Source organism: Natator depressus, chromosome 9 (genome assembly GCF_965152275.1).
Source record: "Natator depressus isolate rNatDep1 chromosome 9, rNatDep2.hap1, whole genome shotgun sequence".
Classification (NCBI taxonomy): domain Eukaryota; kingdom Metazoa; phylum Chordata; order Testudines; family Cheloniidae; genus Natator; species Natator depressus.
This window is the reverse complement of record NC_134242.1, coordinates 63436368-63455575: the sequence shown is the minus strand read 5'-3', so window position 1 is coordinate 63455575 and position 19208 is coordinate 63436368. Positions and strand designations below refer to the sequence as shown.

General features: G+C 50.4%; 2 protein-coding genes across 4 annotated transcripts in view; both read right to left on the bottom strand.

Annotated features, from left to right (window-relative positions):
- The window catches only part of FRMPD3 (FERM and PDZ domain containing 3), a 153120-nt gene that overhangs the window by 82345 nt on the left and 51567 nt on the right, over nt 1-19208 (bottom strand). The gene's annotated exons all lie outside the window — the stretch shown is intronic.
- LOC141993546 (uncharacterized) lies at nt 4618-6506 on the bottom strand. Its single transcript, XM_074963092.1, has 2 exons — nt 5860-6506; nt 4618-5205 (listed from the first exon to the last, which is right to left on the bottom strand). The coding sequence occupies exons 1-2, from the start codon at nt 6239-6241 to the stop codon at nt 4784-4786; spliced, it is 804 nt and encodes a 267-aa protein (XP_074819193.1). The 5' UTR covers nt 6242-6506; the 3' UTR covers nt 4618-4783.

The window sequence follows — 19208 nt, the reverse complement described above, 5'->3', positions numbered from 1 at the left end:
GCTGTGAGAGGAAGAGATCTACTAGTTCTAAAATCCTGAAGGACAGGGTCACCAGAAACAATCTGTTCAATTCATTCACTACAGATAGTACTTCCTTTGTTTAATAAATCAGTTAGTTTTAAATGGAAAACAAAAACATGTTTTGATAAACTTTTTTTCCCCTCTTATGTATCCAGCACTTAATAGTTTTAATTGAATAAAACTACCTTAAGATGCTATTTTTGGTGTATTTTTAATTGACTTTGAATTTCCACCCAAACAGAGCTTGACACAAATCCCAAGTAAAAACTGAATCATCTAGTAAATGAGAAATGCATCAGTCACCATTTTCTAACATAAAAAAATTCAAAAATTCAGAATCTAAATGAAGGTAAGCTATATAATTGCTACAGTGTCTCCTCCTGGCTAGCAAAAAGAAGCACCATATTTAGGGTAAAGGACTATTTTTAGTTGCAAACAACATGTTTTAATGGTCACCAGCTAGCCAGAATCAACCATTCTTTAGGAAAATAATTAAGTACAAATGCAAAACATGATTAAAATAAATTATTTAAATCAAGGCTTCCTGCTCGCTGATTTAAATCATGGTTTAAACTTGTGATTTAAACTGCTTTGATTTATAAAAACAACCCATCCATACCTGGCAGAGCATTAAAGGATCTTACAATTAACACATCTGGTTAGCTGGTACAGGACCATGAGGGAGAGTGCAAGGCTGTATATTGAATGCCAAGCAAGAAACAACCGCCTGGCCTCATGCCATCCGTGATTCTGAACATTACCAGATCCATCACACGGGCTCAAATGGAGAAGGACTTGGCATTTCTGGGCCTGCTGCCATGGACAGTGCCTAAAACGTGCCTTGGCTGTATTTTACACGTCCTAAAAATCAACAAAGCTGATGGCAAAAGGCAGAATCCACATGTCCCTTCCCCAGCAGGGTGCTGCGAAAGGAAAAGTGCTCTGTAATTGCAAGACTCTTCCTCATTGCCAGATCTGCAATAAAACTTCACAGCCTTCTAGCACCTTCCATCCCAGAGGATCCAAAAGTGCTTCCCAGCTAGCACACTACCCTGTGCCTTGGACCACAGAATCCCCAAGCTCTTTACAGATGCTAATGAATTATGCCCCCCTCCCTCCTGGGCCAGGTGGGGAAGCTGATAATCCCCCTTCACTGAAGCACAGACGGAGTGACTTGTCCAAACTCACACAGTGGCTCAGAGGTAAAGCCAGGAGCTAGAGTCTCATCTCAGCTACACCAGTGTAAATCCACGACAGCTCCATTCCAGGCAACAGAATTACCCTGCTGTAAGCGAAATCGGCCCCCAGCCCCAGCAATCCTTGCCGCAGGCACCCCAAGGACAGGAAGGCTACAGCCAGGCAGACAACATGCCGACAGCACCTGACACAGCAGTGGGGTGAGGAGGTGGCCAGGGACAAGGGACCAAATCCCTCCTCTCACAAGAAGCGTCTGGAATCGTAATCACTGCTGCAGAGTGGATCGGGATAGAGGTCTCAGCCCAGAGACATGCACACAGTAAAGTGCACCACACTCAGTGGCCTGCCTTGGCTGGCACAGAGCCAAGTCGACCCCAGGTGTGTGGAGATTTCAAAGCGGATACGCTGGGCAGCGCCACCACTTAGAGCTCTCCACTTGCTCGCCACCCCCAAAGAGTCACCACTCCAACAGGAGGTCACCACCATGACAGTCAGTGGAGACCTGAGAAACACAACTCCTTATCTGAGTGCATGAGACATACAGGGGCCTTTCATATCCCCCTCCAACACATTCCCAAGCCCCCCATTCAAACACTCAGCTGTATTTCCTGCTCAGTCAGAGGGCAGCACAGCTGAGGACAGACACTTCCCAGTTATGGAGATCAGTGAACTCCCCCCCTGAAAACCAGAGCCAACCCTGGCAACTTCCCTGCCTCCCCCAGGGGGTGAACCACCCATAACAGCCAGTCTATGCTGGAGCGGAGTGGGGGTCTGGTCCTTTCATTCAGGGTGCTAGGAGAAGGAGGAGGAACTGCTGCTCCTGCTGGAATCGGTTGTGGGAGGGAGATGTTAAGTAGCTTATTGAAATACACGCCTGGCAAAACTATCCAAAAAAACCCCAGCTGTAACAGTAGGGACAGGGGAAAAGTCATAGAAGCTGAATCACAAACCAGGCAACTTTAGGGGCTGGACAAGTCTTTCTGCATTCTGCAAAACTGCAAATTCCAAGCTTTAATTACACATCTGTTCTGCAGCCATCCGTGCAAACAGATGTGCTGCTGCCCTGTTAGAGCAGCCTAGCAGAAAACTATCCATAGGCCAGTAGCAGCAGTAAAGGGGAACCCAACACTCCACACCCCATCCACTGAATTAGGTGTGAATTTCAGAGATGATTTGAAATGAGTCAGTTATTAAGCATGGGCAATTCCCCCCACCCCCCTTTAAAACATATGAAGTTAAATGCAAAGAAGTCCATGACTCTAATATTTAATAAAAAAACACATACACAAAGGCAGGAAAGGAGGTAAATTAACACAGCCAAGCTGCTCATGTGGAGCACTCTCTACTCCCATTTTCTTGGTTAAATGGGTAGCTCATTACAGGCTCAATTGTGGCTTTACCCTGAGTCCAGACTTAGGAGCAACCCAAGCAGCAGACTGACTCCAGGAGTCAGTCTCCTTCCTGGTTTCCCCACTACTCTGTTGGGGGAAAAACCGGGCCAGGTTTATATCTGGTGCAGTCTCCATCACCTAACACATCACCACCCATTCCTTACCCCCACCCCGTTCATTTGCATGGTGGGTGGACTCAGGGCATGGCTACACTTGCAGATGTAGAGCGCTTTGAGTTAAACCCACCTTCGGAGAGCACAGTAGTGAAGGCGCAGCAGCCTGTCCACACTGACAGCTGCAAGAGCACTGGCGTGGCCACATTTGCAGCACTTGCAGCGGCATTGGGAGCGGTGCATTGTGGGCAGCTATCCCACAGAGCACCTCTTCCCATTCTGGTGCTGTGGCTTGTGGGAAGGGGGCAGGGGGTGTGGGGAATTCTGGGTCCTGTCCCAATGCCCCATGATGCATCAGTTCACATCCCAGCAATCCCTGTGCTTCCATCCACATTTGGCGCCATCTTTCAACGTTTTTTGTTCTACGCGCTCTGTCTTCCCTTTCGGTCTGTGGGAATGGAGCCCGAACTGCTGAGGAGTATGCTGACGAGTCTCGCCAGCATCTCACGTTTGGCAGTCGAGTTACTCCTTACGATCCAAAGTGACAGTGAGGACTCCGACGATATCGACTCAAGTAACACATATGACACAAGTTTGCTTGTGGCATTCACGGACATGCTCACCACCATGGAACGCCGCTTTTGGGCTCGGGAAACAAGCACCGAGTGGTGGGATCACACCGTGATGCACGTCTGGGATGACGAGCAGTGGCTGCAGAACTTTCAGATGAGAAAAGCCACTTTGATGGGACTGTGTGAGGAGCTCGCCCCCACCCTGCGGTGCAAGGACACGAGATTGAGAGCTGCCCTTATGGTGGTGAAGTGGGTGGCTATTGCAATCTGGAAGCTGGCAACTCCAGACAGCTACCGATCGGTCGCTAACCAGTTTGGAGTGGGGAAGTTGACCACTGGAATCGTGTTGATGCAAGTTTGCAGGGCCATTAATCGCATCCTGCTCAGAAGAACCGTGACTCCGGGTAACGTGCATGACATTGTGGATGGCTTCGCACAAATGGGTTTCCCTAACTGCGGAGGGGCAAGAGATGACACACATAGATGGCACCAGTCCACCTAGCCTCCGAGTACATTAATCAGAAGGGGTATTTCTCTATGGTTCTCCAAGCTCTTGTGGATCACCGTGGGCCTTTCAGAAACATTAACACAGGCTGGCCCGGAAAGGTGCATGACGCACGAATCTTTTGAAACACTGGCCTGTTCAGGAAGCTGCAAGCCGGGAATTTTTTTCCTAGACCAGAAGATCACCGTAGGGGAAGTCGAAATGCCCATTGTGATCCTTGGAGACCCCGCTTACCCTTTAATGCCATGGCTCATGAAACCCTACACAGGGAGCCTTGACAGCAGCAAGGAGTGGTTCAACAGGCTAAGCCGGTGCAGAATGACACTGGAGTGTGCTTTTGGACATTTAAAGGGCTGCTGACGCTCTCTGTATGGGAAGCTGGACCTGGCCGATGACAGCATCTCCACGGTTATATCCGCGTGCTGTACCCGCCATAACATTTGTGAAGGGAAGGGTGAACGATTCACTCAGGCATGGAACTCAGAGGTTCAACACCTGGAGGCTGACTGAACAGACAGAGAGCAGGGCTATTAGAGGGGCCCAACGCGGGGCTGCAAGGATTAGGGATGCCTTGAGGGAGCAATTTGAGGCTGAAAGCCACCAGTAATGTCTGGTGCCCTGCACGGGAGTGAAGTGCAGTGGTTCCAATGTTAGTAGGAATCTGTGTTTGCTGTGCTGACTTGCAATGCCTGTTTCTTTCCTGGGCTAAGGTATCTTTTACTTTATGCAATAATAAAGAATGTTTTCAAAGCCAAAAAATCCATTTATTGAAAAGAAACATAACTGCTTGGGAAACAGAAAGGGCAAGGGGGTGGGGTGGGGAACGGTACAGTCACAGATTTGCATATGTCCTGTTATCATACTCAGCCTTCCTGTCTGGAGTGCTGTGCAATGAGTGCTGCACTTCAGGATGGCTATACTGCATGGAGATGGGGGTTGAGTGCAGAGGGTAAGGCTCATAGTTTTCAGGGCTGGGTGGTGAAGCTACAGGTGTTGGAGGCAGCTGGTGGCAGTAAGAACCCAGATGTTGGGGAAAGTGGGTTGGAGGTGACATGGGGGCACAAGGGAAAGAGTTTTGGGACAAGAGCTGCAGTGGGGGGGGGCGCAGTAGTGCTCTGCCTGCATGGCTATGAGCGCCTGGATAGAGTTCGCTTGGCGTTCCATTATGCTTATCAGCCAATCCGTGCTTTGGTGCCGGAGCACCGCGCTTTGGTGCCGGCGCTCCTCATTCTGCTGGTGGATCCTCCTTTCACTGTCCTGACACTCCTGCACTTTTTGATTTTCATTACTTGAATGCTGCATGACTTCATGAAACATGTCTTCCTCGCTTCTACTTGGCCTCTTTCTGATTCTTTGGAGTCTTTTGGCCGGTGATAACACGGACGGCTGAGATCTCAAGGTTGCATCTGTAAAGGCAAAATGCAACACTTAACAGAGGCAGCATTGTTCACACCAGACAGAGCAATGATTCCCCCGTACTTAAGGACAAGCACAGTCTACACAATAGCATAATTTGCCCGTCCCAAAGCGAGCACACATAACCCACGGGAGCCCCAAAATGGTGAGTAAGCACAGGCTCAAGCATGACTGATTGTTTCACGGCTGTACTGTCCCCTGGGTTTCTGTGCCTTGGGGAGAGTCAATCTCGGCAGCGGGCCCCTGTATTGAACACTGTCCCCATATTTTCCACAGGAGTTCGTCCTGGAAGATATCTCGCTGCTGAGGGTGACCTGGGAAGCAAGGGAGGGTCTTCTGCTGCAATGTGGCTTCCACCCTCGCCCATAGGCAGCTTGCCTGTGTGCAGCAATGGTCCCCCCGCCCCTCACGGCACAGTGGCGCGGACATGTTAGCCTGACTGGGACAAGGACCACAGTAGAACTCCAGAGAAACCTGAGAAAGCCATTGCCCAAGTTCTGGCTGAGACCTTTGAAGAGATCACTGAGGCCGATTACCGCGATGTGAGAGAGCACATCAACGCCTTATTCTCCATCTAGGCCTAACCCTCCTAGCCCCAAGAGCCCGCATCGAATAACTTCCTTCCCAAAATAAAAGCCGCTTACCGGGAACCTCCTCTAGTGTTTGTCCTTCCCCAAGCACCAGCCGCCGCAACTGGCTACCTTCCTCCTGGCTTGAGGACAGCTCCTGGCTGCATGCATCTAGGGATTCCGGGGTGTCTTCCTCTGCCTCAGCACCCTCACTCCCGCTTTGCTCCTCCTCCTCCTCCTGCCTTGTTGAACTGGGCTCTGAAGTGTCCATGGTGGTACTCGGAGTGGAGGTGGGGTCGGCCTCAAGTATCGCGTCCAGCTCTTTGTAGAAACGGCAGGTCGCAGGGGCAGAACCAGAGCGGCTGTTTGTCTCACGGGCTTTGTGGTAGGCATTCCGCAGCTCCTTCACTTTAACCCTGCACTGCTGTGCATCCCAGTCATGGCCCCTTTCCAGCATGGCCCTTGATATCTGCCCGAAGGTATCGTAATTCCTACGGCTGGAGCGCAGCTGGGACTGGACAGCTTCCTCCCCGCAAACACTGAAGAGGTCCAGCACCTCACCATTGTTCCATACTGGGGATCACCTGGCGTGTGGAGGCATGGTCACCTGGAAAGATTTGCTGAGAGCACTCCACGCCTGGCTGAGCAAACAGGAAGGGGATTTTCAAAATTCCCAGAGAATTTAAAGGGCGGGTCTGACGGTTAGTCACCTGAGGGCAGGGCAGTAGAGTTCAAAGTGATGACCAGAGTGGCTAGAGCAGGCATTGTGGGACACTTCTGGAGGCCGATCAGAGCGCACTAACAGACCAGGGGTCCACACTGGTGCTGCCGCACTCCAGTGGGGGTGCACAAAACGTTATTCCACTCGCCGAGGTGGAGTACCAGGAGCGGACCAGCCGCCGAGTCAGAGCGCTCTATGTGCCTTGCCAGTGTGGACGGGTAGTGAGCTAGTGTGTCCGGGGCTCCTTTAATGTGCTCTAACTCACAAGTGTAGCCAAGCCCTCCATGGCTCTGTGGAGCCTGTATCCCAGCCCCTCCACATATACAATGGCACTAGGGGCAGACTCTGTGCGGGGCGGGCCTAGATCTGGCGCTCTTTTGTTGTTCCTGTTTCAGGACAAATACCATAAATATGGTCTACTAGAGCTGGGAATTTTCAGCAGGGCCTGACAAGGGCTCACTCAAACACTTCGGTGTGGGATTTTTAGGCACTGTTTTAGAGGCACTTTCTCCACCACCCCACAACTGCCACAAACTTCCTCTGTGACCTTGGGCAAGTGACTTAGGTGTCTACATCCCTCTCTCTAACTGCCGCTTTAGGTGCCTACCTCCAAAATTCTGATCCTCAGAACCCCCCGTTCAGCTGCCACCTAACCCTCTAGGCACCCAGGTTTCTGCCAATAGTGTCCCCATGGCATACAAAAAAAAAAAAATACTAAAAAAAAAATCTGCCAGCAAGCATGTGCACAGCCTCAGTGCCTGTGCCCAGTGGAAACTCTCCAAGGCCACCTCCCCACACACCAGGCCCTGCACAGACACAGCCGGAGGAGCTGCCCCACCCCAACCTTTAGCTCAGTGGGTAGAGCACTCACCCAGACAAGCGATGGGGGTTCAACCCCACCCTCCGTCTGCCTGATTTGGAGCAGGGATTTGAACCCTCGGCATGACCCTCTAGCCCAGTGGTTAGGGTGTGGGAGGCCCCTGCCAGTGATTTAGTCATTTGTACAGAATGGAACGACTTCAGCAGGAGACGTTCAGAGACAGTGGTTAGGGCCCTTTCCTGACTTAACACCTCCCCGCCCCCGCAGCATGTCCTATTGGCTAGTGTAGGCAGCTCCCCATTCCACGTTTGGTTTCTGTGGATCCCATTTTGAGACCTCTCCCCTGCCCCCACGTACAGTGGGGCCCAGCTCGAGGCTCTGGATTCCATGAGGTTGTAGGGCACCTAAAGCTGGCCTCAAGGTTGCAGTGCCTAGGTCCCCTTTGTGAATCTCACACTTTGCCTTTCACTGTCTCAGTGACCTGCCTGTAAGAGTGGAAATACAGCACTGCCCTACCTTGCACAGGCCCACAGCCTCTCAGGTACACAAGTGTCTAACACCCTTGGCAGTTAGAGCCCTACATACTTTTGAGATCCAGCTTCAGATATTACCGTAATGGGGGGCTGAATCAGTACCTTCAAAAGACAACACACTGGATAAAAGAGAAGCAATACATAAGAGGATTATCAGAGATAAGAAGCAATACAATTTTGCACCACTTTGCATCCACTTTCCTTGCTTATTCGTTTGACATTTTAGCTGCATAGTGTGTGCTTTGCGTGTAATGTATTCCATAAAGTGTACCGGCCTTGCGCTGTCGTTCAGTTAAGGTTGCTGCTGAACCTCTCAGCTTTGGCATTTCCTGACTTCTGTGATTTTTAACCTGTGCAACCTTCGTGTTGCATCGACGTGTCTTTTTGGCTTTATGTGAAATAAACACTGCATGCCACATCCTCGGCTAATTAGGGTTAGCACCATTGACTTCAGAGCTGTGCTGGCCCGATATTAGGTTCGCCTTACACTTGTCACTGCAGTTAAGGGAAACTTTAGCCTCTACCCTTGATTCATGCTACCATTCAGCAAATACATACAAGGAATCAGTTACTTTGCTGTCTGGTCCAAACAAAGGGCTAATGAGATCATTTGTTTTTAGCCCTATCACCCCTGTGTAAGGGCTGGTGCATATCTGGGTGGAACTGTATCTCAGAATCACAGTTCCTGAACCGCCTTTGCTCCTGGATGGTTGTAAACTGCTAGCAGCACTGACCAGTAACAGCTCATTACTCCGTTATTCGTCGACTCAGCTACGCAGGCTGGTGTACTGGGGTGGAGTCAAGGCCCTTCCAGAGCCCTCCTCAGTCCCCACCCACTTGCATGGAGGATGGGTGGAAATTCTGGCCAAGCAGCTCTTGCTTTCTTCACCATGCTCCGCTGGTGATCCCGGAAGGTTGGGCAGGGATGGGGGTGACTCTGACTCCCTCTTGAACTCCTAGAGCAGTTGCAAAGGGCCAGACCATGATCAGCCCCAAAAACCATCTCACTGATTTCCACGGGGTCAGGATCTGGCAGCATTAAGCTAATGTGAATGGTCTCAGGAAGGAAGCCCTTGTCACAGACAGGTCTGTCCCTAGGGAGGGGTTGGACAGTCCCAAAGGCATTATTATTATTATAATATTATTGCCCTTGGAAAGGGTGTTGGGCCAGGTAACAGATAACTATATCTGGAAATGTGAGTCACATGGATCTGAGACACCATGTGACAGCTACAGACTCTTCATCAGAAAAGGAGTTAGACCCCCATTTTGTATTTATCGTGGTTTGGGAAGGAATAGCCTATGAGCTGCTAGCAAGAGATCCCATTCCAAAGTTTCTGTGCCACTGATGATATCCAAGGGGACGTAGATTGCTGATTATGGCTGTTGGGTGCTGGATGAAAGGAGTCACATGGAGCTGGTGTGAGATGATGACAGACTGGGCGCCTGAGTGAGCGCCCGCTACTGGAGATACAAAGGCTGAGGCTGCTGGGAGAACAGGATTTTCCTATAAAGCCCTGGAGCTGGGCGTGGCTTGACCTGGCAGCACGAAGGACAGCTGGGGTAGGGAGTGTGAGGCAGACACTGTTTCTGAGCAGAAGGACCCTCCTATCTTTCTTGCCACGCTAAAGCCAGGACCTCCATACTAGCCTCACTCACACATACTGCCGCTCTGGCAGTACTTTGAGCCATGCTAGTCTGAGGCACATGTGGGCTCAGCCAGGGCTCTCCCTCGCTATGCTCAAGCCAGCCTGGCTTGAGATGGGGGGCGAGCCTGCCAGAAGCACTGGGCAAGATAAACCTGACCTACAGCGAGGAGGGCTCAGGAAAGAGGCAAAGCACAAAACACTTGGTCGCCATGAGGGGACTCACGGGATCCTGGCTAACAATGCCCCAGGACCAGCAGCTGCAATGGGGGGCACATACAGTCAGAGGACATGAGGGAGCTAGGCCTGGTCTCACCAGGCTTCAGGAGCCAACAGTGCACAAAGTAGGGGAGAGAGCTGGGTTTAATCTCCCTAGGACTGCCACCATATCACCTACCCTACCTAGCTCCAGACCAGCTGCTGCCTCACTCGGGTTGAATCTCCCAGGCTGGTTCAGTTACTGCAGTACCTCAGACCTCCAGCTAACTCACTAAAAGAAGAGCCCACTCTTTCTAGGGTATGCAAGTCTAAGACACAGGAGTCTCCCGGCTCAGGCTTGGCACAGCTGCTCCTTCTCGAGGTCAGCATGCTCTACAGATTTCCGACTTCCAACTTATACGTATATATATAATCTTACTATATGTTCCATTCTATGCATCCGATGAAGCGAGCTATAGCCCACGAAAGCTTATGCTCTAATAAATTTGTTAGTCTCTAAAGTGCCACAAGTACTCCCTGCTCTTTTTGCGGATACAGACTAACACGGCTGCTACTCTGAAACCAGACAACCTTCAGCTCACCCTCTAAGCTCTGCTGAGTCACTACCTGCTCTCCATCATACAGGAACTTCCAGGGCTTCCTTCTTGCACAATGCCTTAAACTCTACAGGCCTCTGTTTTATGTCCACCCCAGTGCCTGACTTAGCCACATGACCTGCCTATCATGTGACTTTGCTCATTTCTTCCACCTGGGTAGGTGAGCTAAGAGTCACAGGTGGGGCCAGAACCATGTACTCTTAAAGGGCCAGCCATCCTGCCACAGGGACTCTGGTCAGCGGCCTCATATCAAATGTCACCGTGATGGAGATTCACTGTCCACATTAGTGAAGGGGCTTCCAAAAACGGAGGGCATGATTTTGACAAGGATGAGCCAGCTCAGGCAGCATTACTGTATGTAAAGGGTAATGAGCATTGCCGAGGACAACAACTGAGGTGGCGAGCGCAGACACACCCAGCCTGTGTGGAGAAGGAGGGGGGCTGAGAGGTTTTTGTAGCTAGTGATAGCTGAACAGAGCAGACACGAGTAAGTACAATACATGCCTGAGGACACTAGGGGGAGCTTGACGCCAGACTCAGCACCTAGGGAGGACCATTCATTGCTTAAAGAAAGAATAATCATTAAACTCCCTGGTGGTTTTCTTGCTTCAGACAAAATACAAGAGAGGGGCACAACATGGCTTCATGCTGGGCCGGATGAGGGCACTGCAGGCTAGCTGGGGTGTGCAGTGACGCAGCAGGGCATGCTGGATTAGCTGTCAAAATGTCATTTTCTTATCACTAAGAACCACACCCTCAATGCCTTTGCAAAACACCAGACCAAGGCGCTTCCTTCACTTCTACTGAAAACTTGAACCCCCCGGCACAATACAGACATCACCCCAGCAGCCCTCCTTACACTGTCCCTGGGGAGTGTCTGGGTACAGACAGGACTAATATACTATGTTTATACAGCACCTTTCACCCCAAAGGACGGTTTTACGAAGCCAGAACTGGAATTGCTAGCACCCCTCCTATTACAGAGAGCACCCGTGGATTTAGAAGCATGTCTACATACAGCCTAAACCCGGGCTCAGACTAAGACTCAAGGCTAGTGGGCAGAATCTTGGTTTGACATCTTAACCAAAAAGTAGCGCCGTGTCCCCTGATGCTAGCTTTAGTATCAGCTGTGCTATGGCTCCTATTGAGGCTTAACAACTACAGGATATTTTATTTAAACATTACAATAAGGACGGCCTGATGTAAACATCAGAGAGGAATAAATTTGTCTACTCATGGAGGGGAAGGACGGCTGGGTCTCAAGAGACTCAGGTTCAATTCCCTGCTCCAGCTGTGCAAGCATGTCACTTGGGAAACTGAGGCACAGAGAGGCTATCTGTAAAATGGGATTTTGCACCTCCCTCGCAGGTCTGCTGTGAGGATAAATACAGTGCAAAGACTGTGAGGTGCTCAGATACCATGGCGTTGTGGGCTCTATAAGCTACAGTCTGTTCTGTCCCCTGCAGTCCAGAGCCCTGCTTCCAAAATGGAACATGAACTTTGGTCTCTGCAACCCGATCCCTCACCCAACAATGACAGCACCATGCACCAATTTAAACAGAAGAGCACTATTCACTGATCTGCCTGCTGGGGACTGGGGGGAGATGTCCCAGGCTGCCTTTAAAGCAAGCCGGGCTCCTGGCAACCCAGGAATAATTAGTGACCCCAGCTGGCAGTTTTAGGGAGGTTTAATTATAATAAGTGACCCGAGCTGTGGGAAGCAGCAGTAGTTGGGGAATGCTGCTGGAGAGCTAGGGCTGTGCTCCTTTGAGAAGTGGTCTAATAGCCTTTGAGAAATTACCTGACAGCTTAGAAACTGCAGTTCGAGTTATGAGAGCCTGGGAAGGCCATGACATGAAGGGCAAAGAGCTAGAGAAGTAGCCAGTGAGGCTGAAGCTTCATGTTTAGCTGTGGATAACTGAAGAGAGACCACAGGGAGGAAGAACTGTGATGGTCTGCTGGGAGGCTGTGAAGAGAAAAGCAGGGGTCGAAATGGCAAAGCGCTTAGACCCTGGCTAGCTACAGCAGGTTCAGTGGCACAGCTGTGGTGCTGCAGGAGTGCCAGTGTAGAGTAGATCCTTCCTCCATCCATGGAAGAGGTTTTTCTGTCAATGGAGGTAATTCTGCTCTCGGAGAGGCAGTGTTAGGCTCCCGACAAGGACCATCAGGACCAAGGGTCACAGCAGGTCAAACCTGAGGCTGAGAGGAGCAGAGGAGCTCAGTCAGGTTCCCGGCCAGGGCCAATGCCAAGGGTCAGAGTCTGAGTCAGGTTTCTGGGTCCAGATCAGGAGTCAAAATCCAAATCAAGGCAAGGTCACAGCCAGGAGCTCAAGAGCAGTAATAGCCCTGGCAACTACAGATCCACGCTGTTGCCTAGAATGCCCTTTGGGTTTACATAGGGCTGGGAGCCAACCAGGAGCCATGAGGCTGCTGCCTGTCAGACCTCTTCAGGCAGGACTTCCCATGGGCTGTGTCAGTGGGTCATGGGCAGTGGAGTGCAAGCTCCCTACAGCTACTGGGGGGTAGCAGTATGGGGATGTCTGCTGATGAGCAGCACTGCTAACCTGGTTTTTAGACCGCCTGGGCCTTGCAGCATTCCCCATGGATGAAGAATCTACTTTACTTGCCATGGTGGGGGAAAATGGGACTCATGGGTCTAATTCTCTCCTGGCTATGTGCACATAGGTAACTCCCCTTAATGTGGAGCGGAGTTCACATGTGTGTGAGTTGAAAGAGGAGTGCAGAGACGGTAAGGATAGAGGAACTACCCACACAGCTCGGGCAGCGGGCCCCAGGCATTAAAAAGCCGAGCAGTGGCATTAGGAATGGTCTTTTCTGCCTGATGCATTCACTTTTTGTGCAATTGACTCAGTAACTTCAGTTGTAGAAGCCTCTGAGCTGAGAGGCCGGCCCCTGCGCAGGCTGCCTCAGAAGGGCGGAGAGGAGCGGGCAGTGTGACCTGTGAAGGGGGAAGCCTTTGACGAGAGCTGGACAAACGAAATTGGTGGTGGGGTGGGGGTTTTGTCAGCTTCTGTGTAGCTCCAAGGGCAAGAGCACATGGGAAGAGTCTATGGCTCAGGTTTTCCCTGCACAGAGGCTGCTTATGCTATGTCATCAATGGGGCATGGCCCTAAACTGGGTGCCTGGGGGAATTCTCTGGTGCACAATGCCAGCATCGCCACTCACTTCCCAGTGTGTGATGTAGGAGGGCGGTTGGGATTTCCATGCACCCTGGCTGCCACAACAGTCCACTGGGGCCATTGACAGCAGCTTCCTTCAGGCCAGGGCCAACTGGCGCGCGCTGGATAAACAACGTATCTGCCAAGTTTTGTGCTGCTCCACGTGTGACATCCTATGCAAACTACTGCATGATCTTATTTGCATAGAATTTTCACCAGGCCATAAACACAGTCTGTCCTGAGCAGTGGCAGAAGTAGTACATGGAGCGTCACAAAACTAGGCAGTTGTTGCTTGGATAGTTGAGTGCTTGAAGGTGGAGCTGGGGAGGTGGGACTCTGAGCTGGAAACTGGGGAGAGGTGGGTGGGTCGGTGCTGGGGGCTCATGAGGTTTACTGAGGCTGCTGAGAGGCAGGGTGCTCCTATGGTAGGTGGCGCTGGGGCTCCTGGTGGGCAGCGGGCTCCTGGTTCTCTCAGATGTAACCAAAGACGGACATATATACCTGTGAAACGCATGCCACTGCCTGTGTAATGCTAGCTGCCTCACCTGCTTTCTGCCCACTGATCCACACCCCACACCATTTGCCCAAACCTTCCAAACCCAAGAGCAGCTTCCAGACTTCCTGTGGGAGAAAGTTTTCCTCCTTTCAGGACCGGCGATATTCAGTCCTGCACTAGGTATTCAGACCTTAATCACCTGAAGGACCCAGGAGGGATCAATGAAGTTTAGTTAAGGTCCTGAAAGCAGGGGTGGCTCTACAGTTTTGGCCGCCCCAAGCAGTGGAAAAAAACCGGACGCCAAAAGGAAGAAGCTGCTGCCGATTTGCCGCCGTGACCGGAGGAACTGCCGCCCCTTTCGAACTGCCGCCCCAAGCACCTGCTTGGAACGCTGGGGCCTGGAGCCGGCCCTGCCTGAAAGATTCCCACCTCAGCTGCCTGGACCTCAGCGAACCTAGCTCAGAAAGAAGAGGGGTTGGACTGAACTTGTGATTCTCAGCTGGGATTCCAACTCTTCCCAGCCTGATGCATAGGGCACTAACCTGTCCCCGCTGCCTGTCTGGTGTCTACAGCTGTGTGGGGATGATCTAGAAGGGCAGAGACACATGAGCCTCACTTTTCAGCACCGACAGAAACAGCAGTGATGGTTCTGCAGCAGGGGAAAGGTTATTAAAGACTAACTCTGGCAATGGAAAAAGCTGCCAATGGAGGCTGAGGGATGCCTTTTATTGGCTATACCCCAGGCTAGAATAACCTTACATGACATGAGGCAGCGTGGCACAGGAATGGTGCAAAACACCACCATTGACACCACCACCACAATGGTTTGGGACTAGCAGGAAGGGTGATTGAGGACACTTATCAGGATTGCACAGACCTACAGCTAATGAGAGAGCCCACTGTTATGTTAGTTAGGACTGAAGAAAAAGCCCAACCCCAGAGAGCTAGAAACCCTCCTACTTCAGAACACAAATCAACCTCTAACTATTGGGAGGTAGGAAGCAACCTCCCCCATGAGCAGCTTATTTTGTAAGGCCTGAATTCAGCAAAGCACGTAAGCATGTGCTCATCCCATTGAAGTCAAATGGTACTTAAGCACAGGCTTGAGTGCTTTGCTGAATCAGGGCCCTAGTCACTCACATGGCATTTCTTTAACCCTCCTTTGAAGTAGCTGGTACTGGCCACTGTCAGAGATGGGATGTTATCAGTCAGATGGCATAGCAATGCCTATCGCTGAATGGGTCCTGCCACAATGCCGGGGGATGGATGTGGAGCCACACTAGATAGCTGGAGGATCTCTTTCAGACCCAACAGTTCTGATTTTGATTGGCTTTCCTTTGAAGAGACAAATTATTCATCCATTATTGTTGCCTGACTTGTGTTCAGCTCATCGTGGGCAATAGACCGAGTGGGAAGATTCTTGGTCCTCAAGGATATTACTGAATCCAGACTTTTTCAGGCAGGAAAAATACTGAGCTTCTTTTGGGCCATCCTCCAGCCTCCTCTTCCCTCCCCTCTCCTCCCCTGCTCAGAAAAATTATAGGGAGGGAGTCAACTGGGAAGTGAACACCAAGGGGGATGCTTAACTACCTGACGGGCTCAGACTGATTTGCACAGCAGGAATTTATTACGGCATATAAAGTTCAGAGAGTAGTTAAATAAGGGGAGTCAGAGTTACAGATCGTTTATATTCTATTATTGTGAGGGTGCAATCTGTCTGAATTCCTTCACAAATGGCAGGCTGGTCCCTCTCGCCTGGTGCGGCAAAGCCTTTTATAACAGCTTTAAAATTCAATCAAACTTTCTCTTTGGGTTTTTCCAAATCTTGGCTGTTTTATTCCAGATTTATGAGTAGCTATTTGCTAGGCTGACGGTCTTTTATCGGTTTTAAACCAATAAAGGATCAAAGTGATCATCTAATCTGACACCTTGCACAACACAGGCCACAGAAATTCCTCCAGGGATTGCTGCCTCTAGACAACATGTGGTTGGCTGAGCTACACAGATACTTTAGACATATCCAGTCTGAATTATCTATTCCAAATAATGGCGAATTTCCCACCTCCCTTGGGAATATGGCCCAGGGGCTAGTTACTTACCCCTCACCTGTTAAAACCTGGTATCTTATTTCCAGTTTGAACTTTGGTGACTCCACCTTCCAGCCACTGGATCTTGTTCTGTCTTTGGCTGATAAATTAAAAAGCCCTCTAGTATCAGATGCCTTCTCCCAGTGTAGGTATTTACAGATCACCATTCAATCTCCTCTACTGGGGAGGGCTCTAGGCTCAGGGAGTAGCCTAGCCCCTACACGTGACTCCTCCTTGGGACAATGGGAGGGAATGCCAGACTCAGCCTCGGGCGTGGACCCTTCCTCTTGGTCCCTGCCTGGCTTCCAGCTCATTTGCAGGTCCAGCCTGGATGCAGAAAGGGCCATTGATATCAATAGGCTTTGAGTTGGGCCCAAAACAAACAGCATGAATACAGTGGTATCACATGGTGGTGACCTTGTCCCCATTATTCCCCAGGGGTACTGTGTCACCACCTACTGGCAGCGAACATTTGCCAGAGAGAGGGATTTTGTCAGCATCATGCAGGGAGTGGCGTGGAGCAGGGGTACAGTGGTAGGGGAGAGGAGTACACATGGATGTATGGAACACTCCCTAACACGTGCCTAGCTACTGCAGTGATGAACACTAGCTACATAGATCAACACACCTAGGGCCTGCTTTGCAGAGATGCCAAACCCCCACAAGGCCTCTTTTAGTCCATGGGAGCTGCAGGTGCTCTGCGCCTCACAAAAATCAGGCCACACATTTTTATTCTTGGTGCCTCAAGCCCACCCACCTGCTGGTGTAACTGCTGGCCACGGAGCAAAAAGTGTTTAATTTTACCATGCACCTGGAGGAGGTGGTCTATTTTTGCAAAAGACTAGCTGTCCTTCTGAAACCTTTCAGGCTTAGCCACTATCCCAGAGATGGTCAACATCAGCTGGGACATAGCTACAATGAACCATCGCTGTTCTGGATGGGACCCTCCCCTTGACAGGACTGAGGGGAGGTGATAAAAATAACATTAGATCCCGTGTTTCAATCCTGTGGTTTATGGCACCTAATTTGAGTCTTTGAGACTTTGTAAAGTTCTTGAGCTGACTTCAGATAAAGCTGTTTTTTAAAGGATATGGCGTCTTCTGCCTGGCAATGATAGCGCTTCAAGCAGTTTTCTTAAAATCTCCTTTTAATCTGAACTCGTCCTGTGCTGTCAGAAGTTCCTTAGGCTAACAGGGCTGTGATAGGTTGAACCCCCCTCCTGGGGTGCTACCTGATGTGCTGGGGTCTCACTGAGCCCGCCCTTTCCACCAGCCTGGGTTTCCTCACCCTGTTCTTGCTGTGCTAGGTTCTCAAGCCTTCTCCAGCACACACACAGGTAAGGCCACACCCAGCTGCAGAGACAGACTGAAATCAGCTGTGTGGGAGGACTTAGCTAGGGGAATGGCCAGCACTCACATGCACACCTCCTTTGGGGTACAGAGCCAAAATAATATTGTCTTGCACTATATAGGGAACTGTACAACGCAAGCTCATAAAAATCACCCCCTCCCTCAATGTGGAGGGAGATATGCACAGCTTTTTTGCGCCCCCGCCCTGCGATATGAACGGCACAAACTGGGTTTTGGAATAAGCCAGAAATAAAAGTTTATCAACTACAAAAGGTAATTATAAGGGATAGTAAACAAAACAAAGCAGATTACCAAGCAAATACAACAAGACACGCAACCTAAGCTTCATTCACTGAAGAAACAGGTTACAACATGCAATTTCTCACCCTAAATGTTGTTTTAGGCAGGTTGCAGAGTTTCTGCAGCTTAGAATTCCAGTTATTTTTCTTTACAGACTAGACCCCTGTCTCAGCATGGACTCAGCCTTGGCCTTTCCCCAGCTTAGTTCCTTTGTCTCTTCAGGTGCTTTCAACAGTTTTCCTTCTTGGGCAGGGAGACAATGGAAAAGAGTCCTGATTGACTTACTTCCCAGCCTTAAACAGAATTTACATAAGGCGGAAATCTTGTTTCCCAGTCTGACCCCATCCTCTCTTAATGGAAAAACACTGAAAGCCCAAGATGAGTGTCTAGTACCAGGTGACTCGAACACTTGACCCTGTAGTGTCAAGGCAGCAACACCGGGAGCTTCTCAGGAAGGCAGGAGATTAGTATCTTCCAAGTCTTATTGTTCTTCCTAATGGCCCATTGAGGCTGATTTAGGCATTCCTCCAAGCACACACACAGTTGTAATTGTTACATAGTCAATATTCCTTATCTCAGATACAGAAATGATACATGCATACAAATTGGATAAACACATTCAGTAGATCATAACCTTTCCAGTGATGCCTCATGACTGATCTTGCATAAAACATATCTTAGTTATGCCATATTCATATCATGACAATATTTCTGTGAAGAATGCGGGGTCCAGTGTCACATGGGCAAAATAGATAATTGCTTATTAAATATATTATGATAGTGCCTGGGGATCCCAGTCAAGATTAGAGTGTAACATGCTTGGTGCTGTGCAATCAAAGAACAAGAGATAATCCCAGCTCCAGGAAAGAGCTTACAAGTGAACTAGGCAAGACAAAGAAATAGACAAGAAATATATACTAGGCAAGCAGTGATAGGTAAGGCTACATTTTAGTCACAGATATTTTTAGTAAAAGTCACGGACAGGTCACAGGCAGTAAACAAAAATTCCCTGTCTGTGACCTGTCCATGACTTTTACTATATACCCCAACTAAAATTTGAGCTGGGAGGTCGTGGGTGCTCAGGGGGAGGGTGGGGGTGGTGGTCCAGGGGTGCCACAGGTGCTGGGGGATATGGACCAGGACCCTGCTGGTGCTGGGTGTGGGAAGTATGCCAGGACCCCTACTGGTTCTGGGGGGTAGTGGGTAGTGGTGTGTGGCCCGGGCCGTGGCCCCGGCTGGTGCTTGGGGGGCCAGGACCCCTGCTGGTGCTGGGGGGCGGGGGAGGGTTGGCGGGGCTGGCAGGGGCTCCCTACCCAGCTCCAAGTGTCCCTGCAGCTCTTAGGCAGCAGAATGGCCAGGGGGCTCTGCGTGATGCTCTCACCACAAGCCCCGGCTGCGCAGCTCCCATTGGCCAGAAACTGCAGCCAATGGAAGCTGCAGGGGCGGGGCTGTGGGCACAGGCAGCGTGTGGAGCCCCC

Excerpts from the sequence above, each read along its gene's own strand:
- LOC141993546 (XM_074963092.1), bottom strand. The coding sequence starts at position 6,241 with ATGCTGGAAAGGGGCCATGACTGGGATGCACAGCAGTGCAGGGTTAAA. Across the intron at positions 5,206-5,859 it reads AACACTAGAGGAGGTTCCCG|ATGCAACCTTGAGATCTCAG; the intron begins GTAAGCGGCTTT and ends TTGCCTTTACAG.